This window comes from Scyliorhinus canicula, chromosome 15, assembly GCF_902713615.1.
Source record: "Scyliorhinus canicula chromosome 15, sScyCan1.1, whole genome shotgun sequence".
NCBI classification, from domain to species: domain Eukaryota; kingdom Metazoa; phylum Chordata; class Chondrichthyes; order Carcharhiniformes; family Scyliorhinidae; genus Scyliorhinus; species Scyliorhinus canicula.
Window position 1 is genome coordinate 62,714,046 of NC_052160.1, and position 24,625 is coordinate 62,738,670.

Sequence of the window (24,625 nt, forward strand, 5' to 3'; positions counted from 1 at the left end):
AATTGTGTTGCATCTCATCGAGTGTTGGAAGCCTGTCTCTCTCTACACTGCATCAAATGCAGTCCAAATAGACCCAACACATCAAACGTGAAACTGGCCCCTGGCCCCCGGGAGGCCATATTCGGGATGTCGGACCAGCCAGGGTTTGAAGCGGGTGCGGAGGCAGACATTGTAGCCTTTGCCTCATTGATCGCCCAAAGGCGGATCCTGATGGGTTGGAGGGCAGCCTCTCCACATTGTGCCCTGGCGTGGTGGGGAGATCTGTTGGAATTCTTGACTCTTGAGAAGGTTAAGTTTGAACTGGACAACATGGAACATTAGTTGGGGGGTGGTGGTGGTGGTGGGTGGGAGGGGTGGGGGGGGAGGGGGGGGGGGGGGTGGTGATGGGTGTTAATGGGGGCTATGGGGGATTCCTGATTCCTTTTTGTCATTTGTCTGCGTGAACATGCAGGCGAGTGTTTGGTGGGAGGATGGGATCGTTGTTATTGATATGGGGATTGACATATTTGTTACTGATTATTGTTTATTACTGATTATTTTTATTATTGGTGGGTGTAAATTTGGGAGAAAATGCGAAAAGGAGAATAAAGAAATATTTTTTTAAAAATCACACTAAAGTGGCAGCAGCTGCTGATTAAATGGCCAAATACTTTGGGAACCGCCAATGTGCTCTTTAGAACCCGCTCCTATGCAAAAATGGCAGGGGCAGGGCTTCTGAAACTATGTCCTGCTGACATTTCTTGCAGGTGGAGAGCCTCTCAGTCTGTGTGGTAATTCAGGCAGGCTGTACTTTTTTCTGCCCAATCTTAGATATATGGTGAATTGGTGGGTGCAGTCTGCTTGACCTCTTCCTCCAGCAAAAACATTCCCAGAAGTAATGATAAGTGAAAAGTGGATTGCTAAGTTCCTGTCCTCTTTCTGTTACTACTGGGTTTTCAAGGCTTCCTCAGTGGCAGTGAAACTGCCTTTTCAATAAGGTAGCAGGCTGTAATTGTGCCCAGATAGTGAAACATCCCATAGGAATGCTGGAAGGCTTTTGCTAGATGACCACCCTCCATCCTCAGATTGAAGAACCCACAGAACAATCTTTAAAAAAATGTGATTCTGGATCCATCCTGGTACCAGCACTCCCAACAGCAACCAGAGGCCCCCATAACCAACTGCTCACAATTCTGGCCTTGTTTTCCAGTGCTACGCTCAGCTAGGTCCAATACAAGCACTAGAGGTGCTCCCATCCATGTTAATGTCTTCGGAACATGAAATTGAGGCACTGTCCTCGGTCAAATACTAGGAAATTCAGGTCCATTGTGTTCATGGCTAAGATATATTCTCTATTCCACTTACTATCCTGCTACAATCCAATAACATTTCTTGAACCACTAATTATGCATTATCATTATTCATTAATTCCTTATCAAGTAATGGTTGGGGGTTTATTATGCAATGCAAGGATCACTTGCATCAGCCATGTACAATGCTGCTTCTCATCAGGATCCACACAAGCTACTGAATTAATCTTTCAATCTGCTACCTTCCATGCCAATGAACTACAAATTGATTGAACAAATAATTAGTAGAAGAGTTCATTGTCGAAACAACTGACCTATTCCAAAGGCACAGTTATTATACAGTGATTTGGTATTAAATGGTTGATGCTTATAAAGTTTCCATATGGATCTGTATTTGCGACTGATAGAAATTTGTGACATTGATTTAGGGTTAGGTTCCTTACTTAGCTGAAGAGAAGGAAATGGCATAGTGGTATTGTCACTGGACCAGTAATCCAGAAAACTGGACTTGAATCCCACCATTGGAGAATAAAAATACAATTCTGGATTTAAAAGTCTAATGATGTCCATTGTTGATTATTGTAAAAACCCATCTGATTCACTAACGTGCTTTAGCGAAGGAAATCTTTTACTGTAGCTGGTCCGGCCTGTGACTCCATATCCAAAGCAATGTGGTTATAGAATCATAGAATCTACAGTGCAGAAGTCTGCACCATCTCTTGGAAAGAGCACCCTACTTAAGCCCACGCCTCCACCCTATCCCCGTAACCCAGTAACCCCACCTAACCTTTTGTTTGGACACTAAGGGCAATTTATAATGACCAATTCACCTAGCCTGCACATCTTTTGACTGTGGGAGGAAACCGGAGCACCCGGAGGAAACCCTCGCAGACAAGGGGAGAACGTGCAGGCTGTAACCAGGTGGCACTGCCAGTGTGCCAGGCTGGCACTGCCAGGGTACCCAGGTGGCACCAGCAGTACCAGGGAACCACCCTGCCCGAAGGGCATGCAGGTGGGTGCCTCCGATCCCCTTGGAGATCCCCACAAGTGCTGTTCCGTCTGGTCCCCGTTTGTGGGGACCAATACCAAATGGCGCTCGCTCTTGGTCGCCAAAACCTCAGGTACCTTGTAAATCTGCACATTAGTGTAAGGCTTGCTGCCTCGCTTTAATATGCAATTTGCCAAAAATTGATCTTGTTCATTGCGGGCGGGATTCCCCTTGCAACATCTCACGAGATTGCATTGAGTCTCCCGAGGTATTACGAGCTGAGTCGATCCCAGGAGCACCGGTCACACTGCACCGCGGCAAGCTGCTTTTCCGGCGCAGCATGGCCGGAAGATCGCCCCCTATATCTGGATCAGCTGTCTCAGTGCTCAATTTTCTTGATCACAGGAAAATCTGTCCATCTAACTGACATGTATACCTGTAGAATCCATTTTCTCTTTGGGTGTTGGAGATGCACTTTCTGATTTTTACAAAGACTCCCTGCTACATGTACCAGATGAGCTTCAATTAAACTAGAATTAAAATGAAATTCTAATGTTATTTAATTTCACCTTTAGTGTAGGTGCACTGAATGTTCTCTACAAAACGTTGAATACAGAAAAACGGTCTGAAATTTACAAAGGGATTAGAGTTTATCTACAACAAGGTAATGTAACATGGCTTTAAGTTAGAGATATGTGATTATTACATTTGCTGTTAATGTCTTAGGTGATAAAAGGGAAAAGTAGTAAGGGTTCTTGCTGCTAATCACCATCCAGTGATCTCTGCTAGAATTGTTCCTGGATGATTCATGAGAGGTGTGATTACAATAAACATTCCAGTTGAATAACCTACTAATACTGAATGTCTGGGCGTTCGTATATCTCTGAAGAGCTGTAAAAATTGGAAAGGTATTCGGAAAATTGGAAAAGTAGCAGGAAACCAGTCTGTTTGTAGACATTGGTTTGTTCTTCCTGTGTCATGGTTATTTTCAGTGACATGTTCTATTTCAATATTTAGAATGGAAATTGCCCGTCAAAACATTTGTGAAAGAAATTTGTCTCACCTGGTTGATGAACCAATCAAAATGCACATTGAAGGGCAGCACGGTGGTCCAGTGGTTAGCATTGCTGCCTCATGGTGACGAGGTCCCAGGTTCGATCCCGGCTCTGGGTCACTCTCCGTGTGGAGTTTGCACATTCTCCCCGTGTTTGCATGGGTTTTGCCTCCACAACCCAAAGATGGGCACGCTAGGTGGATGGCACGCTAAATTGCCCCTTAATTGGAAAAATGAATTGGGTACTCTAAATTTATTTTAAAAATTGCATAATGAAGAAATGTTACATACTTCACCTCCCACTATCTGAGGTTTCTCGGTGCTTATTTTCATGCCTACCCCAATACTTAACAGAACAGCTTACCTGAGGTGCAGCACTTTAATCTGGTGCAAGAATCATTGAAATTTGCTGCTAGGTGTAAGCCCTTCACTTCTTTATCAAAGCTCGAGCTATCAAGTTGCCCAGGCGAAACTCTGCCCCGCACCCCCACTTCTCAAGAAATCTTGAGGCAATTTTCATGATCTTTGAACTGGCAACTATGAATTATGAACTGGTTGTTTCCCCAGAACAAATCTCAAGAAAATTAGATTTTTCAAAATTCGAAAAATTACATATTTCATGACAATTTAACTAAATTAATGCATTCAGTTGCCCTTGAAATCTGTTAAAAATACCTCAGCCTGTCTCATAATTGTGACTTTGATTAGATATTTTCTTCATTGTTGTATTGGCAAATGAAAAAAGCAGATGCGACAAGATTCTTTGGTCTCCCCACGGCGTGTTTCTCGTCAGCGGGATGAGGCCACCGTGGTTACCGGCTAGACCATCTGGTACACCCCCTCCCCCCCGTCAACGTAATTTCCCATTGAATCCGTCCCACACTTCTGGGAAACCTGCGGCAGGGATGTGCTACCAGCAGGGCTTGAAGATCCCGCCAGCGTGAACAGACAGAAGATCTTACCCACAATCTCTATAATGCTCCATTGGTTTGTTTTTCTCCTGGTTTGCTCGCAGTAATGTTCAGGAAACTTAGTTTTAGTCTTCGGTTGCAAATCTAGTCTATGTATTTGTGTGTGAGGCAGAACAACAATTTGCTGAACAATGGAATTGGTAAAGCGTGTTGTATATTTTGCTCTTTTGATCACTAATCTTTCCTTTTTCTAACTGCCAATCATTCTGGGTTTCCTAATTCGAATCTGCTGCAGCAAACTTTATGGTGATTCAAAAGTGACATAGCCAGTGGCTACAGCAAAAACCCACTTCAATGTATGTTTTACTAATCAATTTCTCTGTAGATCTCTAATAACAAAGACCAGAATCACAGATATGTAAAAGAGAACATATTTGTTGGATCACATTAAATACCAGCATGGTGGCAGCAATGCTGCCTCATAGTGCCAGAAACCCAGATTTGATTCCGACCTTGGGTGACTGTGTGGAGTTTGTACATTCTCCCCGTGTCTGTGTGGATTTCCTCCGGTGCTCCGGTTTCCTTCCAGTTCAAAGAAGTGCAGGTTAGGAGGATTGGCCATGCAAAATTGCCCCTTAGTGTCCAATGGTTAGATGGGGTTACGGGGAGAGGGCAAGGGAATCGGCCAAGGTTCGGGTGCTCTTTCGGAGGGTTGGTGCAGACTCGATGGGCCAAATGGCCTCCTACTAACCAGCATTTTGTAAAGTTAGTTTCGTCCAGCACTGCTTGAAGTGGATGTTCAAAGCTTGATGGAGGGAAAGAAGAACAAATTCAAATTATAGGTCCCATTTTGTTGATGACTGTTTTAGCATCTGTCTAGTTATTTAATTCGATTAAAAAAAATAATAATTTCCCTTTTCTCTCTATCCTTTGACGTTTTAAGATTTTTGAGTTGCTGTTAATGTGACTCACTTTGTGATATATTATGTGAACATCATGGTTCTCATTAATTGTGCATAGAAAAGAATATTTAATGGGATTTGATTATGATACTCAAAAGCCTTTGGCCGGGACTTTCTGGCCCCATTGTGGCGGGACCCACTGTGGGAGATTCAGCACTCCAACCAAAGGTCCTTTGACTCTGACAGGACCAGATAATCACAGCAGTGGATGAGGCCAGAAAATCTCACCCTTTGTTTCTGTGGAAATTAAAAATTAAAGGAATGTTATGGATCAGTCATTTGAAATTGGAATAGGAAGAGGGACATTATCATATAATTTATAGTGCAGAAGGAGGCCATTCGGCCCATCGAGTCTGCACCGGCTCTTGGAAAGAGCAGCCCACCCAAGGTCAACAAGTCCACCCTATCCCCATAACCCAGTAACCCCACCCAACACTAAAGGCAATTTTGGACACTAAGGGTAATTTATCATGGCCAATCCACCTAACCTGCACACCTTTGGACTGTGGGAGGAAACCGGAGGAAACCCACGCACACACGGGGACATGGGGAGGATGTGCAGACTCCGCACAGACAGTGACCCAAGCCGGAATCGAACCTGGGACCCTGGAGCTATGAAGCAATTGTGCTATCCACAATGCTACCGTGCTGTAAAGTAACAATATTTTTGGTTGAATGTTTTGGAAGTATTGTACATATTAATTAAACTAACCACTCATGGAATCAACCTTTGATTAAATTTATGCTCAAGACATGTTTTACTAACCTACTTCCAAACTCTAATAACTTCTAAGACCCTTGATACTTCCCTGGTGATTTATTTTTTAAAAATTTAGTGTGCCCATTATGTTTTTCCCAATTAAGGGGCAATTTAGCACGGCCAATCCACCTACCCTGCACATCTTTGGGTTGTGAGGTGAGACTCATGCAGACATGGGGAGATTGTGCAAATTTCACACGGACAGTGACCCGGGTCCGGGATCGGTGCTGTGAGGCAACAGTGCTAGACACTGAGCCACCTTGCTATTCGTGCCACCCTGTCCTATGTCCTGACCTTGAGACGCAGCCTCATCAGAGAGGCGGAACTCTGGTGAGCTTGTGGCTGCCATCCCCACTTTACGGGTTAGCACTCAGCGCCTCCTCCTTCTGGTCAGTGCCCATAGGGCCCTGGGATTCACCTTGGGATGGAAGGGCAGCTCGTTTGAGCCCCGGCTGCCCTTGTATCATCTGGCTCTGCTAGCCCTGGCGGTTCCCCATGGTCCGCACCATTTTGTCGACACCCTCTGCGATGCTTCGCAGTGACTGGGACATGCTCTGCAGTGCCTGATCTATGCCCACCCACACCTGGGACAAGGTCCACAGCGTCTTGACCATGCCAATCTGAGAGCGGAACATCGAGGTCGGACGAGTTTTGGGTGCATCTCTCCAGCTAGTCAGACATTCTGCTGAGACCCTCAGCCATGGCCATCACCGACTGCGTGATGCCTTGCACACCTTCACTCATGGTGCCGGCGTCGTGCACCAGGCTCTGTGGTCGCCACCCTAGCAGAGTCTGCCTTGGCCACCCCGGTCACCTCCAAGGCACGCTCCTCAAAGAAGGTGAAGATTCTGAAGTCCGGCACCCCCCTGTCAGTCTGGGCCCCTCCCGCTGATTGTGGAGTAACTTTTCCTGCGGCGACACAGAGACGGCATCGTTAGCCACACATGTGGTTGACATGAGGGAAGGTGTGAAGATTGGGCTGGGGAGGTGAAAGGGGAGGGGCTGGAGGGAGGGTTGATGGTTGCATGGGGAGTTCGGGGGTTGGATGCTTCCTTGGGGGGAGGGGCGGCATTGGTGTCTACTGACTCGTATTGCCTGGTGCAGCACTGAAGGCCGGTTCTCCTGGTCACACTCGCCGAGCTGGCAGCTGCTGCCACCTCATCCCAGACAGCACTGGTTGCGTTGTGGCTCACCCTCCGGGACCCTTGGGAGAACAGGGCATCCCTCCAGGCCTCCACTGCCTCCCTAGGTCAGCATCCCCGCATCTTGGGGCTGGTATCCTGGTCGGCATTATTGTGAGCTGGCTGGGGTTGGCTGAGCGAGTGCAGCTTAAGTGCTGCTCGACCTGGTTAGCCGGGGGGGGGGGGGGGTGGCTGGCAAGCGAATCAGCTGGTGAGACTTAATTTGTGCTGAGAAGCCCGTGAGGCCTCGTTAAGTGGACCAATTAACATTGAATTGCTTTGTCAGCTTCGCTGGGCGGAGCACCGGGAAGCTCGCAACAATTCCTGCTCGCTACCATACTAAGAACGTTTTCAGGAGAATTGCGCCCTAGGTTTCCGCTCGTAAAGAGTGAGAACCTCATTGTAATACATTTTAATAAATTGTAATATAATTAGCAAGCCATTTCCCACTGCCATGTGATTTTGTTCACTTAATATTCATTCTGTCAGCAAGGCTTAGAACAGGTTTATAAAGGTGTGTATCAGTGGAGGCGATCCCCCTGTGGATGCAAAGGTATATATAGTACCCAGGGAGAGAAGGACATTCCCAGGTACCCCCTTGCACTGCTCCAGCACAGGTTGGCACTGCCTATCTTTTCTGGATGCACCATCTGGGTAATCCATTATTGGGGGGGGGGGGGGGGCGGTGGGTCGAGAGCCCCAATACTTCTGTGGTGGAGGGAAGGTGGTGGCCTCCATGTCTGAGGGAGGGCTGGGGAGGACGGCATTTACTTTCTGCGCTGATTGGGGTGCCGTTTAAAGATGGCGCCCCGATCTCTGTGGAGCTGGCCTTGCGGGCTCTACCAGGCCCCACCCTGCCAGACTGACGCAGCCCACGTTTTTCTTTGAGTGCCAGAATATCTCATCTAAAAACTTGGCTGTGCAGCTGGAGAGCTACATGTCGGTTTTCATTCGGAACCTGATTCTTCCAAAGCTGAATTGCAGATGAACAGCAATCAAGAAGCATCAGACTATTATTCGTTTTGCTAAAAGTTAGGAAATGTAAATTGAATTCCTGTATCAAAATGCCAGGCAAAATCCTAGAATACTATTTAATGGAATGGAATGCAGTTATTCAATTACTATAATCCAGTGCCTTTGATGTAATTTCCTACGTGACTCAACATCTCTGTTAAATACAACACCGCAAACTCACTGGAATATACAAATAAGAATAGGCCATTTAGCCCCTCGAGACTGTTCATTGAGATCATGGCTGATTTGAAACTTAGCTCCATATGCCTTCCTTTTTCCATATACCTTACTCTCTTTGGTTAAAAAAAACCTATGAATCTCAGATTTAAAATGACCAATTAATCTAACATCAATAGTTGTTTAGAGAAGAGAGTTCCAAACTTCTACCACTTTGTCTGAAGAGGTTCTTATAATTTTCATCCTCAAAGGCCTAGCTCTAATTTTTAAATTCTACTGCTAGTCTTAGACACCCTAACCAGTGGAAAAAATTCCCATTCCCCTCAATGTCTTGAATGCTTTAATCAATTCACCCATAACCGTCCAAATTTAAAGAAATATAAACCCTTAGTTTGTGGAATCTTGTAATTTAATTCAAAATCCAGTATGACACTGTTAAAACTCTGCAGCACTGCATCCGTGTCTGATGCATCCTTCCTAAGATGTGATGCCAAAAACCGCTCTCAGTACTCCAGGTATGATCTAATCACTGCTTTGTACAGCTGCAGCATGTTTTGTACCACCTTGTATTCTCGTCCACTAAGTATAAAGACCAGCATTCTGTTAGTCTTTTGATTATTTTCTGTTCTGTACTTCTCATTGACATTTCTATAGTTTTTGTACCTGCACCTCCCCCAAGTCCCTTTGGACCTCGCCCATTTCTAGTTTCTCACCATTGGAAAACAAGCTTGTTCTTTGGATCTCCTTCTTCAGCACCATGTTGGAGATTTTGCATATGGATTTGGAACCTAGTCCCCTAGCAGCCATATTTAGGGTGTCAGACCTGTCTGAGTTGCAGGCGGGTGCGGTGGTGGATGTCTTAGCCTTCACGTTGTTGATTGTTCGCAGGCAGATTCTGTTGGAGTGGAGGTCAGCTTTTTCACCCAGTGCCTTGGTGTGGCTGGGGATTCCCATGGAGTTTTTGCATCTTGAGAAAGTTAAATACACATTAGGGGTGCAATTGAGGGGTTCTTTAAAGAGCTAATCATTATCAGCTGTTAAGTTGAGCGGAGTGGGGTGTGGGGTTGATGCTGCTGTGTTTGGTTGTTTTGTTTTATGATTTTATATTTATTTTTTAAAATTTAATTAAAATATTTTTAAAAAGTAAACAAGCTTGCTCTGTCCTTTTAAGTACTTGGCCTCGCGTGTGACTACAGTGAAATCCATTTACCACTGTTTCTCCTGTTCATGTAATTTATCAGTATCTTTTAATGGTGTGTATCCATCCCTGTTGCCTACAATGCTGCCTATCTTTGTATCATTGGCAAATTTGGATATTTTCATCTCATCTAAGTCATTAATAAATGCAATGAATAGTTGAAGCAAATTACTGCTGGACACTGTTGCGAAATAGAGTACCTGCCCTTATCTTTACTATCTGTCTTCTGCTGCTCAGCCAATTTCCTAAGAAGACCAACTGTTTGCTTTCACTGTAAAATATACTAGAGGAAATATTTTAGTTTTTATTGATAAATATGTAGATGAAACATAGTATATGAAAGACATCTATGTTTAAACACAAGATGGATTCATTTTCTACATATTGATGAAAAAATTTCTCCTTGGTAACAATGTTTTGTTCACTTCGTGTAACAGGTCCCAAACCAAAATGCTATAATGCCAGTGATCCAGTCCTGAACTCCACTGCTTGGTTTACTCAATATATAGGACTATATTTGAGTCAAATGTCACTGACTGATCTTCAATCTTTCTCTGATAATGAAACAGTGGTAAGTATTTTCCGTTTACCCTATTCTGAGAATCAACATTCATCTCACTTGTATCAACAAAAAGAGGAATGAATCATAACTTCTCTTATTCTGAAGTGTGTAGAGTATGTGAAGGTGGTCTCCTGTGAAGTGAGCCTGTCCAGGACAGTATCATTCATGTTTTTCTTACCAACGTACTGCCCAAAAAGGAGCGAAGTTGGTGTGAAGTAGTGGAAAGTCAGGTAGTCTGGTGATCACCCGCTGGGCCTAAAGTTTGGTAGAGGAAAGATTTTCTGGGATGATTAGTGGATAGAAAAGGAGTACTCCCATTATTCCTCATCCCACACATGAAGATTTGAGCATATTTGGACAGGTGTCTTTGCATTTAGTTGTAGCTGCCAGAGTGACCGCTTCTGGATTAAAATGAAGTTGTGGCCCAATTCACATAATAACATCTCAGTTTGCATGGCACCCATTCTGTTTCAACTGTCTGGCTACCGATCAGCCTGGAAGTTCAAGTTTAAATTCATCTTAACATTTTTTTAATGAAGTAAACTTTTCCAATTTCTCCCAATCTGTATAGCTTCGAGAATTTGCAGCAGATGGAGAAAACCTGGCTCTTCTAGAAAACCTGGCACTAATGAATGAAGTCTCAAGGGTCTACATTAACTTCCTGGTTGAACACAATCCAAATTTTAATGCTTCAAGGTATGCTTCCAGTGATTTGACTTTTGAATAATATGTGAAATGGAAAGTTCTGTTCATTTTATTTATGAATCTGAAATAAATGTACTGCATTCTAAAATTAGGGTGGATTTCTAAGGTTTAAACATTATCAGTAATTCAGTGCTCAAAGTAAAACTTATTTTTAATTCAATGAATTAATCTGTTAGAAAACACAAAAAGTGCTTCAATCTGACTGCCGAGTATCAGAGGCTGAACTTCTGTTGCGTGGCTTAGTGAGTGGAATGGTGCATTGCATTAAGAATTGGATTTATGAAACCCTGACAGAAACCAATTTCTTCTGTTCCCTTGAGAGCCAGAAATGGATGACTGAAATGCTTTCATCTCCCTCTATTGGTCAACAGTGTGCATGTTTCTCTCTTGCTTGCTGTTGATTTTCAATTGAACAGATTTGAATGATCACTTCAGGCCTCCCCTAATCCCTGGTCATGTTATCTCTCCTTACTCTTGAACTTAATTGGAGTGCGTCTCCAATCCCATGCTCTTCATCTCCATTTAATCACATATGCCTCTTTCTTCACTTGGTCTATGTTTCATATTGGTTGCAGCGCTGTTGAAATTAAGTTGGGACATTGCGCAACCTTTCTTTTCTTTCTCACTAACATTTGGAACAATCCTTCGGCTCAATAGTAGAAATCCTGTTAGAGTCAGAAGGTGCAGTGATGACCTGAGCTCCAGCCCTGAATCCTGGATTGACATCCAACAGGATACTCACATTGGTACATGTGGATGGCTCCCCCTCATCAAGTGTGTTTTGGGAGCCCATTTAACCTTACAATCATTTCGGACTAACCACACAATCAACTGAAATAATGATGGTCATGTCCTTGTAAGGTGTGTCCCCATCTCACCCTGACAGATTGTTAATGAGATTATGAACCCTTCCAATACTTAACGATCACCAAAGACAGATTTGAAAAGAAGCACCCACCTTCATTTCAGGGTAGAATTTCTGAGGTACTTTGTTTAGCTTTTGTGGAAAGAACTTTGTAAATGTGCTGACTACAGGTAGGAAGCCAGCACAAATTTTATGTTCTGATCCATACATCGACATGGGTGAGGACTTGAAAGATCTTTCCTTCAAAGACTGAACTGAAAATGCGTTCGGCCTAATCCACCCTATTATAATCCACTCCTTGGTGTGTCATGGTGATATTGTCATTGGACTAGTAATCCAAAGACCCAGGTTAAAGCTCTGAGGACCTGGATTCAAATTCAGTAAAAGACTAATGGTGACCATGAAACCATTGTCAATTGTCGTAAAAGTCCATCTGATTCACTAATTCCCTTTAGGAAGGAAATCTGCTTTCTTTACCTGGTCTAGCCAACATGTGACTCCAGGTCGACAGCAATGGAATGCCTAGTATGCCACTCAGTTCAAGGACAATTAGGGATGAGCAAGAAATGCTTGCCCAGCCAGCGAAGCGGCATGGTGGCACAGTGGTTAGCACTGCTGCCTCATAGCGGCAGAGACCTGCGTTCAATTCTGGCCTTGGCTGACTGTGGAGTTTGCACTTTCTCCCCGTGTCTGCGTGGGTTTCCTACAGGTGCTCCGGTTTCCTCCCACTGTCCAAGGATGTGCAGGTTAGGTGAATTGACCATGCTAAATTGCCACTTAGTGTCCAAAGATGTGTAGGTTAGGTGAATTGACCATGCTAAATTGCCACCTAGTGTCCAAGGATGTGTAGGTTAGGTGGAGTTACGGAGATAGGGTGGGGGAGTGGCCTGGAGAGGGTGTTCTTTCAGAGGGCTGGTGCAGATGCGATGAGCCAAATGGCCACCTGATATGCACTACAGGAATTCTATGGATTCTATGCGCATACCATGAATTAATTTTTAAAAATTAAACTGGGAATGCGTCCACTGGATGTCTATACATGTGGAAAATTGTCCCTAGAGAATTGACACATGAAAAAATTATAATTTTATGTACAAAATGGTGCATTCAGCATTCTCTTACTACTTTTCTGTCAACAATCACCATTTTCTTTAATATACCAAAAAACTTTGTGTCAATTCATGTAAGATTGTTCACTATAGTATCCTAAAAGAGCCTGTGCATTGGCCTAAATTGTCCAGAAATATCTGGCACTATCTGTTCATCCTTTTTCTGCTAATTGTTAATCTGATGTGCAGTTTCACTTCCTGTAAAGTCAGTTTAAATTGCAAATCTCTCTTCCCCACCCCTCCTCCCACAATCAAACACTTTTCCTTTTAACCTTTAATATGATCAATATTCTCCTTCTGGGATGTGGACTTCAATCGCTCAAAAGGCTGACTGGGACTTTGAGTTACACCTGACACTGGGCTGTGGATAATATCTTATACTGGTTGCTTATATTCAAATATTTGTTCTGGTGATCCAAGATGAAATGATGGGTTGTTTAGTGTTTTACTTTGATTCATCTATTTTTTGTTGTACCTTTCTACCACTATTCCTCATGTGAAACATTTCAATAAAATGATATAATTTACATTTCAGACATATATGCAAGTATAAAAATGTATTGCATGTATAATATATAATTGGTATATATCATTTTAAGTGTATTATGAATAGTTGTACTATGTGTATTTTATTGCAATTTTCGCCTCTTGACATTTCAGCATTAAATACTAATCTTCCATCAATTAATTAAAATATAAGCTGTCTAGTCTTCCTGCTTGTCTTGTCTGTTCCTTTATTCTATAATTGAGCAGTAAATTTGTTAATGAACCCTCTCATTTTGATGACAGCCCCCTGCAACTTAAGCTGGTTTCTGTGTTCTGAGCCATTCACCTCATCTGACCTTTGCTGCCCGAATGATAGCAGTGGGTTCACTGCAAGCATACAGGCAAATAAGTATCTTAATAAAACAATTGGGACTATATTTTCTTTCTTGTTTGTCTGACATCGACAAAATAAATTTCTACGTGCTTCGAAAGTGTGCGCTTTCATCCGTGAGTGAGTTCCAATATGTTATGGCTGATAGCAGTTGCAGTATTCACAATAGATACTGGGCGCAATTCTCCGCAACCACGATGGGTGGGAAAATAGCAGGAGGTCTGCTCCCGCACCTCCCGCTATTCTCCCACCGCCCCCACCCCAAAATGGCGTGTCCGGTTTTGCGACATGCCGCTCGGAGAAACGCGGGACGCCGTTTTTCACGGCGGCCCGCGATTCTCCGGCCCGGATGGGCCGAGCGGCCTGCCATTCCCGACCTGTTCACGACGGCGGCAACCACACCTGGTCGCTGCCGTCGTGAACATGGCGCACGAGGTAAGTGTGGGGCCTAGGGGGGGGGCGGATCGGGGATCGAGCACCACGACCATGCTCGGGAGGGGACGGGCCCGCGATTGGTGCCCACCGATCGTCGGGCCGGCGTCTCAAGGGGACGCACTCTTTCCCCTCCGCCGGCCCGCAAGATTAAGCCGCCACGTCTTGCGGGGCGGCTGAGGGTAAAGACGGCAACCGGCGGGTTTGAGCTGTCCAACCTGCGCATGCGCGGCTGACGTCATTAGGCGCCGCCGCGGCATCATTCTTGGCGCGCCGGGCCTTGAAGCCAGGGACAAGGCCCGGCAGCCGAGTTTCCCGGTACGGCCCTTCTATCCCCCCGGGAGGGGAGAATAGGGGGCCGGGAGAGGCTTCCGACGCCGTCGTGAACCTCTCCAATTTTCACGACGGCGTGGGGCATTGCAGAGAATTCCGCCCACTGACTCTTGTGCATATTGTTTGTTTACCCTTGGACTGTGCCATTAGCCCACCAAAGCTGTAGATATTATCATGTGTGGGAAGGGTGGGAGGTGGGTGTTCTAGAAGTCCAAGATGTTCAGACACGCATCAATCTGCATCGTGCTGTTTGTGAAAGCTTAATGAATTAATGTTGAAGGGTAAGTTGGTGAACTTTTTTTATTGCAATATGATCAGATGGAATTTTATGGTAGTATGTGATTGAAATTGATTTTTAGTAGACTTTGATTGGATAAATGATTTAGTAGACTTTTGGTAGAATGTAATAGTATTTGTAGGTCCAGTGCAATCGTATAGATTTGTTTGGTACAATTTAGATTAGATTCTATTTTGAAAAGATGTGATTGGTAGAATTAACAATGGGAGAGTTTGTTTCATTAGCATTTGATCAAATGTCATTGGGTTGAATTTTTGATTGATTCATAGTACATAGAACATAGAACATAGAACAATACAGCACAGAACAGGCCCTTCGGCCCTCAATGTTGTGCCGAGCCATGATAACCCTACTCAAACCCACGTATCCACCCTATACCCGTAACCCAACAACCCCCACCCCCTTAACCTTACTTTTATTAGGACACTACGGGCAATTTAGCATGGCCAATCCACCTAACCCGCACATCTTTGGACTGTGGGAGGAAACCGGAGCACCCGGAGGAAACCCACGCACACAGTGGGAGAACGTGCAGACTCCACACAGACAGTGACCCAGCCGGGAATCGAACCTGGGACCCTGGAGCTGTGAAGCATTTATGCTAACCACCATGCTACCCTGCTGCCCCTAGTAGTTTGCGAGAAAGTGCAATTTGGAAAGATTTTAAATGATCTGATTAGTGAATAGTGAATGTAGATGGTGACTAAAATCCAGAGACTTAATAATTTAACCTGTGAGGATGAAGAAAATTTAGCCGCACTGAAAGATAATAACTTGTATGTCACTCTCTATCTCAAAGCAATCTTCTGAAACTTTACCACAAAGCCACAGCACCTCTGCACTAGGTAACTTATTTGTCAGACATTAAAATGTGTGTAATGTCATCATTATTGAATTGGGGAAAGTCAAATAAATCTGGACCTCTGGAGAAAATGTAAATATCGCATTTTATTGTTATAGCAATTTAAAATAATTTGTTATGTTTTCTTTTTAGAGATTTTATGAGTAACGTATATTTTTGTAAAAAAACTGCTTTGTGAAATAAGACACTGCTTACTGACACTTCACTATGACAACCTGCTGCCACAAAACGCCAGGGACCCTGGTTCAATTCCGACCTTGGGTGACTATATAGAGTTTGTACGTTTGTATATTCTCCCTGTGCGTGCGCAGATTTCCTCTGGGTGCTCCTGTTTCCTCCCACAGTCCTAAAATGTGCAGGTTCAGTGGATTGGCCATGCTAAATTGCTCCTTAGTGCCCAAAGGTTAGGTGGGGTTACGGGGATGGGACAGGGAAGTGGACCACGAAAGGGTGCTCTTTCAGAGGGTCGGTGCAGACTCAATGGGCCGAATAGCCTCCTTCTGCACTGTCGGGATTCTTCTTCTTCTATGAATATATTCTTTCAATTGATTACTGCAGCCATTAGGCAGGACATAGTGAATAATTTTAAAATGACAGGACTGGCAAAAAATTCCAATTTATGGAGTGGACCAATAGCATTTAACTTTAGATCACCATTTATACCGTTTTAAAAATGCAATGCGACATACTGCAAATATATTCCAAGGCTTTTTTTTAAAAAAAATAAATATTTTTATTTTCCTTGTTCACATTTTCATCCAAATTTACACCTAACAACAAACAATCAACGGTAACAAATACAATGTGAATCGCCTGGCCAACAATTCCTCCCACCCACCAACCCCCAAACAACACTCAACATTTAGATAAAAACATCAAAGAATAAGGATTCAGGAATCCTCTCATACATTCAAAGGCTTTCTTATTTGTAACAACTTGTATCTGTAAGCTGCTGAATACGGTTGTTCTGAAAGATGCATTAATATACTTTATAATCAACGTTCTTTTGCAGTCTGCCAAACTCTCTGGTTTGCTTCATTACTGAAACAAATCTACTTCAGTCCTTGACTGAACAACAAGTCCTGGCTGTAACAGTGAAGATAAACCAGGTCTGTGGGCTGATCGTGCCACCTAACACTACCAATGGAAGAGTACCTGCTGAAGGTCCAACAGATGAACAACTGAAGGTAAATGGGAAGATCTGCTGCCAAACAGTGAAATACATCTTCCAAAGGAAATGGAGTATTAATGTTATTTTCATTTCTTTTTCAGCTGTCGATAGCAATAGTGAGCAAAATTAACAACTTTTCAGTCGGCACTCTGAATTCACTGGGGCAAACGGCTGTTGGACTCTCAGTGTCACAGGTTCTAAATATTGATGGTGACACTCTGCAGAATGCTCTGCCAACCCTGGGTAAAGTCAAAGGCTGGAATATCGGCCAGGCCAATGCAATTGTAGGCAAGTTACTCATAAATGGCCTCCAGGTAAGAACTCAATAAATCTGAAATGAATAACTTTACATTTATAGATGAATAAAGCAGATAACCTGTACAAACAATGCCATGATTGACATGTATGAAATTATGAGGGGCACAGATAGAGCAGACGGGAAGAAACCTTCCCCCTTGGTGGAGGGTTCAATGACCAGGGGGCACAGATTTAAGGTAAGGGGCGGGAGGTTTAGAGGGAATGTGAGGAAAAACGTTTTTACGCAGAGGGTGGTGGGAGTTTGGAACTGACTCACTGAGAGGGGAGTGGAGGCAGAGAGCCTCATAACATTGAAAAAGTATTTAGATGTGCTCTTGCTATCCCAGGGCATACAAGGCTTATAGGCCAAGTGCCGGAAAATGGGATTACAATAAATTAGGTGGTTGTTTTCATCGGCGCAAGAGTGATGGGCTGAAGCACCTTTTCTGTGCTGTATGACTCTCTGACTCTATTTGATGTGTTAGTTTACTGGATTAGCAGCTATCTTTGAGCCAACTGTTTATAAATGTATTGTTGCAGTGCAACAGTCTGACTATGATGATGATTCACTGGCAGGTAAAGAATACTGGGCGGATTTCTCCCATGCCGCACCGTTTGGGAGAATCGCCGTTCGCGCCGATTTTTTGTGTGACGCCGGTCCGATGCCGTCCCACCATTCTCCCAACCGGCGAGAACGGCGTCATCGAGGTCGGCGCCGCGCCTGCCGAATCGCTAAGTGTAGCGATTCTCCAGGGGGAAGGGGGAGGGGTTTTGGGGAAGGGTGCCGCCATGCTCGGGGGGTGGGGGGGTTAGGGAGGAGGAGTAGGGGGGGAAGGAGGATGGGGTGGGGGAAGGATTCCGCCATGCTCAGGTGGGTGGGGGAAGGAGGAGGGGTGGGGAAGGTGGAGGGGTGGGGAAAGATGCCACCATGCTAGGGGGGGGAGGGGGAGGGGGTGGGGAAAGGATGCCGCCATGTTGGGGGGAGGAGGTGGGGGGGAAGGGTGCAGTCATGTCCGGGGGGGGGGGGGTCGGGGCAGGGGGCCTCCATGTTCCGGAGGGGAGAGGGGTTGGGAGGGTTTTCTGCGGGAGTGACATGCCAGCCAGCCTGCCATGGCAGGTCGATGGCAAAGACATGCTTGCAGGTTGAGGTTATGCTGATGAGCAAAGGCCACTGGCGCCGTCATCCCGCACAGCCACACGCCTTGACCTTGGGTGCGCCCAGCAGCCCCACCCTCCCACACAAGAGCCGCAACACCCAGCCCCCGTGAGGGCATGGCCAGCCCATGGTGGCGCAATGAGGAGGGACGGGGTAAACTGGGCGGAGGACGGAGACTGTGGGCAGGGGCCAGGGTGCCTGCGTGTCTGTAGCGAGACCAAGCAACTGAGGAACACATGTTTCCCATGGCATCTGGCTGTCAGTGTCAAAGCGCCATCGTTAAACATGTTGTATCTTCTCTCCCTCGCACCCCTGCAGGTCGTCATGTTTGCGCACCAGCCAGCGATGTTTGTCGCCGTGGCGTGAGCCGGGCAGCGTCAACGCAGGTGGCTCAGAGCAGCTGGGCGGCTGCAGCAGAGGGAATGGCTGCAGAGGTCCCCGTGCCACCCTGCGGGCTGCAGACCTGCCCGCCCGACAGGTGCAGGAGGAGGAGGAGGACGGCGCACACCAGGATGCCTGCGCAGGGGGATTCGCCTCCGTAGCCAGGATACTGATGGTCCAGGGGATGATTGATGGGGTGCACGTCGCGACCTCCTCCCGACACCCCCCCCCCCCCCCCCCCCCCCAGGCTGAGGGGCTGGTTCCTGGGCGACAGGGGTTACCAGTTGCAGTCGTGGCTGATGATGCCTATACGGAAGCCACAGACGAACGTGGAGACCCGCTACAAAAAGGCACATGCAGCAACCAGGGGTGTTGTGTAGTGGTGCTTTGGCCTCTTGAAGATGCACTTCAGGTGCCTGGACCGCTCTGGAGGGACCCTCAAGTACCATTCAGAGAGGGTCGGCCGCATAGTTGTTGTCTGCTGTGTACTGCACAACATGGCCCAGCAGAGGGGCGATGTTCTGGAGGAGGAGAGACGGGGAGCCCGATGAGGGCGTTGAATCTGCACATGAGGAGGAGGATGGGGAGGGGGGGTACAGACACGACATGGGGGCTGGATATGGCCAGGAGGCTGCATGATGCCACTGGCTTGGCGAGCGAGCTTGCAAGGCGTTGATCGCCGCACGTTTCACAAACTAGTGGGAGGGCATTGCTGAGCAAGGCACTTGCACCACCATTCCGCCCAAACGTACCACGCAGCACCCCCCACCTCCCGCACCATCCGACACGCTAGCACCCACACCACCACTTTCACAGCACCTTACACCTGCGGCACAACGGGATGGTATCACACAGTTATTTGTGTAAGCGGGTGTGATCAGTGCCATGTTGAATGATGACAACCCGCTCTGCGATGGGCTGTGAGCTCTGGACCATTAGACAATGTCTGACTCATGGCCGCAGCTACACCCTCCACCTCGGTGGTCCCTGTATGCGTCACGGACACTCCATCACATGACCATGTGGGATTGCTGGCGTCGGTGTGCCGAGGACGACAGGGTGTTTGGGGGGGGGGGGGGGGGGGGGGGGGTGAAACACACACCCGGCCTCTCCGTTGTACCGAACTTCGACCCCAGCGCCACTCGGTCCCCTTCACGATCCCTCGGGCTCCTGACATAGGACAGAGGCATCCAGGAGGTTTGGTGTAACAGTGACTTCACATATAAGTGCCCTCCCCCCTATAACTAAGCTGTGTCCTGCACCCATGCCAACTTACTACGTGTCTAACATCTTTGCCTTATGGGCCCTACCATTACGCTTTGGTGTTTCCCCAGACAGTGGAGGCGGACTGCTGAGACTCCTGCCCTGCAACGTGGCTCCCCGTCAGCGCGCGTTTCCAGGGCGTCCCGGCTCGGATGGGCCAGGCTGCTTGGCGGGCGTGCTGGATGGCGTGGTGCCACCCTGTTCTGCCCGCTGCCCACCAGACGGGGGGAGTCCGAGTGTCCCGGGACCTCCCTTGCTGGAGTCACTGGGACGGGCCCCAGAACCTCCTCCGCCCTCGGGGAGCCCGGTGGCCCCTGGGCCTCACTATGGGGCGGTGGTGCCCGTGGAGACATGCGCCGTGGCAACACCGACACCTGACGCTGCAAGTCCTGGAGACCCGCTGTGGCATCGATCAGGGTCCGAATGTTCGCAGAGATGGAGCTCAGGTAGTGCACCATCCCTGTCAGGAGCTGTGCAACCTCCCGCTGGGCTTGTGTAGTGCCATCCAGCACGTGCGCAAGGCCGCTGATGTTCTCAGCGATAGTCTGCTGATACTCGGCCAGACACCAGAGTGTGCCGGCAATGTCCAGTTGGCTCTGGCACATGGCTGCCTGTGAGAGGGCAGTCCTGTCCTGGGCCACGGATGACGCGTGCACATGAAGCCCCACGCCTTGCAGAACCTGACCCATGGCCGAAACCATTGCCCCCATTGCCTCCACCGCGGACACGACCTGTGCGGTGTCGGCCTGGGTGGCAGCCATGACCGGCACCACTCCCTGCTCCTGGACATGGATGGACTCCTCCAACCGCGTCTGCAGTTGCTGGAAGACGTCTGTCATCCCGTTGTCCACTCCCAGGGTTTCCAAATGCATTGGGTGTGTGGGTCTAGTAAGTCCAGGAACCTGGGAACTGTCTGGCCGGCAGCTGTGTGCTGGGCCTGGCCTGCCCTCCGTCCAGCCCCTCGGCTGCTCCTACCTCCACTTGCTGTACCGGGACGGCTGTCTGGTGAGCACCAGTCAGTGTCCCAGAAGCCTCATCACTAATGTGCCCAACCGAGGTGAGTGTATCTGCGATGGTCGCAGTGGCGCAAGGTCCATGTCCTCATCGGACCCCAGGTCTGGGGTTTCCTGGGTCGAGCCTTGGACTGATGGATGTTGGCCCCGACCCATGTGAGGTGCCGTGTCCGGTCTGTCCATCATCTGTCTGGCCATCCTCTGTGCGTCACTGTCCACAGTCCCCGTCCTCTGTCCGTCACTGTCCTGATTCTCTGTCCTCCCTTTGTCCGTCTCATGGCCGTCAGTGTCCTGACTGTCTGTCCTGTGTTCATCAGTGTTGTTTCTGTCGGTCCTCTCTGCGTCTGCTTCCTGTGCCCCGGCCTCGGAAGAGGGCCCTCCTGTCCATCTTTCTTCCTCTCCCTGGCGTGCGTCCCTGTGGGTGGATGAACTTGGACCTCGAAGTTGAACTTGAATCGTTCCGGGACGATTGGCTGCCGGCCCAGGAATACACAATAAAGCATATATCGTTAGACACGCGGAGTCGGGTGTGAGGGTTTGGAGGGGGCAGTGTGAAGGGGGGGGCTGGGGGAGGTGAGGAGTTCAGGGAGTGTAGCCAGGCAGGGGAGTCTCACTTGTACTGTGCCTCCGATCTGACATGGCGCTACCTACTGGGTGGCGGCTCCCCCAGCGAGGTCCAGAGCCCTCTGCTCATGGACGGTGAGGGGGTGCATCACAGGTTCTTGCACACTCACGATGGTTGTGGGCTGTCTTGTCCTGCGGTGGGGTAAAGCATCAGAGTTAGGCGGTCAGCAGCAAGACGTGCAGATGTTGGCAATATTATGACTGGGGGGGGTGCACTGGGCACCACGCCATAGACATGGTGGGGAGGGGGGGGGAGGAGGGGTGGGGTGTGGCCCGGGAACTCTCGGGGTACTTACCCTGCCAGCCCTCGTGAGGTCGTGGAGCTTCTTGCGGCACTGGTCTCCAGAGCGGGGGGTGTGCCCCACAGCGCTGACGGCGATGCCCACTTTACGCCAGCTGCGCTTGACTGTGCTGGCCGGGTACCGGTGGCCACATCTTGGGCACAGGATCGCCCTGTGCTCTTCAACTGTATCCAGAATTGCCTCCAGGTCATTGTCCCGGAGCCTGGGAGCCGCATGGCGGGGCTCAGCCATCTCTCTGTCGGGGCCTGTGCGCGGATCGCGTACATTAAATGAAACGGCGCGGCGTCATCCGGGTGTTGCGTGATGACGGCGCTGCTCTGGCGTCACGGCCACCGCGTTTCCCGTGGCTCCGCTGCTGGCCCCTTTTCGGGGCCTGAATCGATGCTGCCAGCGACCCGTTCGTGCCGTCGTGACACGCGATGGCGTTCACGACGGCGCAGACATTCTGACTCGGCATCGGAGTATCCCGCCCACTTTTTAAGTAAAATAAACAAACTGTCCCTGGAGTGGATAAAATTCTGATGTAAAAATCCTGTGATATCGAGGGAGTAACGGAGATCCAGCATGGCGTAGTGGCTTTTATATTTTTGTGGGTGGAAAAGTATCAAAAGTACAAAGTGCCATATTCTCCTTATTTTCATCAGGTCTAGGTTCAGCCAGTTGGGAAGAATCTTATTCATGTGTTTCAGATGGGATGCTCAGAAGAATGTGATAGAGATGAAAGCTTTCAGATTGCTGGCACCTGAAACTTGTCATTTGTTTAAAGGTTGCATCTGGAAAAAATGGCTAATAAGAGATTTAGCCTCAGTCAACAGTTTACCATTTTGCGCAATTTAACTAAATTAGAAAATTTGAAATAAATTTTGGAACTTTGTCAGGGTTTCTTAGAATGCTGTTTATGCTGTGTCCATTATTATCTCGTTACATGGGCTGAAATTATCTTCAGGTTATTGTGTAAACTGGGTGATATTGAGCCTGAGGCCAAGTGTCGAGAAGTGAATCCAATAGATTTGACAGCGCTATATCTTCTATTGTCTGTTCTGTTGTACTGCCATGCCACAAAAAGTGGGAAAATGATTCAATCCTGTGGCAATCTGGTGATCGGTTTTGATTTCCTTCTGCTTTCCAACTAGGTCAATAACGGACAGAATCTGCTGGGTCTGGGAAGCTTGGTGTCTGGTATTCCCACCGATGTATTCCAGCACATCGATCCTGGGGTGTTCATCAATGTAATCTCAAATCTAACATTTGTTGAGAATATTGGTGCATCACCACAAACTCTACGATTCATCTATGTTCTGCAGGTGAGTGACATGGAATGTATAATCAATGGTAATAAAATTGATCTGCATCTCATTTGTTTCTGACTGCTGCTTTTATTTTTTAAATGTTGATGCATTTGCGTCAAGACTGTTTTAATCTCCAGGTGCTGCTGACTCCTGAACACGTTAATTTCTATTCTTTTTCATTCTAATTCAGGTGTTCCGGAATGTAGATGACCCTGAAAGAAGAGTAAGCAGCATTCCATCTGTTCTAGCCAAAGATGTGCCGTCTGTGTATTTAAATTCAAACCTGAGCCTCAGTGACATTAACAACAAACAGTGGATTCCCAGTCAGGTAAATGAATTGCTGCTTTGACAGTGAAAGCTAATGGGTGGGTTCTCCGTCCCGGCAGCTGGCCAACAGGTTTTCCATTGTGGGCACCCCCATGCTGTCGATAAATCCGCGGGCATGTGTGCGCTGCCGGCGAAAAGGAGTATCCTCCCGACGGAGAATCCAGCCTAATGCCTTGTGGGGCATTGTAGTGAGGTGGAGAGGGGGCACGGGATAGGAGGAAAGTAGGGACAGTTCAATTGAAACATTCCTTTCTTAAATTTAGAGTCCCCAATATATTTTTTCCAGTTAAGAGGCAGTTTAACATGGCCAATCCACCTATATAAGAACTAGGAGCAGGAGTCGGCCATCTCGCCCTTCGAGCCTGCTCTGCCATTCAATGAGACCATGGCTGATCTTTCGTGGACTCAGCTCCACTTTCTGGCCCGAACAGCATAACCCTTAATACCTTTATTCTTCAAAAAACTATCTATCTTAAAAATATTTAATGAAGGATCCTCAACTGCTTCAGTGGGCAAAGAATTCCATAGATTCACAACCCTTTGGGTGAAGAAGTTCCTCCTAAACTCAGTCCTAAATCTACTTCCCCTTATTTTGAGGCTATGCCCCCTAGTTCTGCTTTCATCCACCAGTGGAAACAACCTGCCCACATCTATCCTATCTACTCCCTTCATAATTTTCTATGTTTCTATAAGATCCCCCCACATCCTTCTATATTCCAACGAGTACAGTCCCAGTCTACTCAACCTCTCCTCGTAATCCAACCTCTTCAGTTCTGGGATTAACCTAGTGAATTTCCTCTGCACACCCTCCAGTGCCAGTACCTTTCTCAGGTAAGGAGACCAAAACTGAATGCAATACTCCCGGTGTGGCCTCACTAACACCTTATACAATTGCAGCATAACATCCCTAGTCTTAAATTCCATCTCTCTGGCAATGAAGGACAAATCTCCATTTGCCTTCTTAATCAGCTGTAGCACCTGTAAACCAAATTTTTGCGACTCATGCATTAGCACACCCAAGTCTCTCTGCACAGCAGCATGTTTTAATATTTTATCATTTAAATAATAATCCCTTTTGCTGTTATTCCTACCAAATAGATAATCTCACATTTGTCAACATTGTATTCCATCTGCCAGACCCTAGCCCATTCACTTAACCTATCCAAATCCCCCTGCAGACATCCGGTATCCTCTGCATTTTTTGCTTAACCACTCATCTTGGTGT

General features: G+C 47.2%; 1 protein-coding gene across 1 annotated transcript in view; it reads left to right on the top strand.

Moving 5' to 3' along the window:
* The window catches only part of LOC119978154, a 512,568-nt gene that overhangs the window by 147,791 nt on the left and 340,152 nt on the right, over nucleotides 1–24,625 (top strand). The window contains exons 28-34 of the mRNA XM_038819593.1: nucleotides 2,853–2,941; nucleotides 9,972–10,105; nucleotides 10,668–10,792; nucleotides 16,590–16,764; nucleotides 16,850–17,062; nucleotides 22,918–23,088; nucleotides 23,264–23,401. Coding sequence (XP_038675521.1) covers nucleotides 2,853–2,941; nucleotides 9,972–10,105; nucleotides 10,668–10,792; nucleotides 16,590–16,764; nucleotides 16,850–17,062; nucleotides 22,918–23,088; nucleotides 23,264–23,401 — 1,045 coding nt within the window. The remainder of the gene's footprint in view (nucleotides 1–2,852; nucleotides 2,942–9,971; nucleotides 10,106–10,667; nucleotides 10,793–16,589; nucleotides 16,765–16,849; nucleotides 17,063–22,917; nucleotides 23,089–23,263; nucleotides 23,402–24,625) is intronic.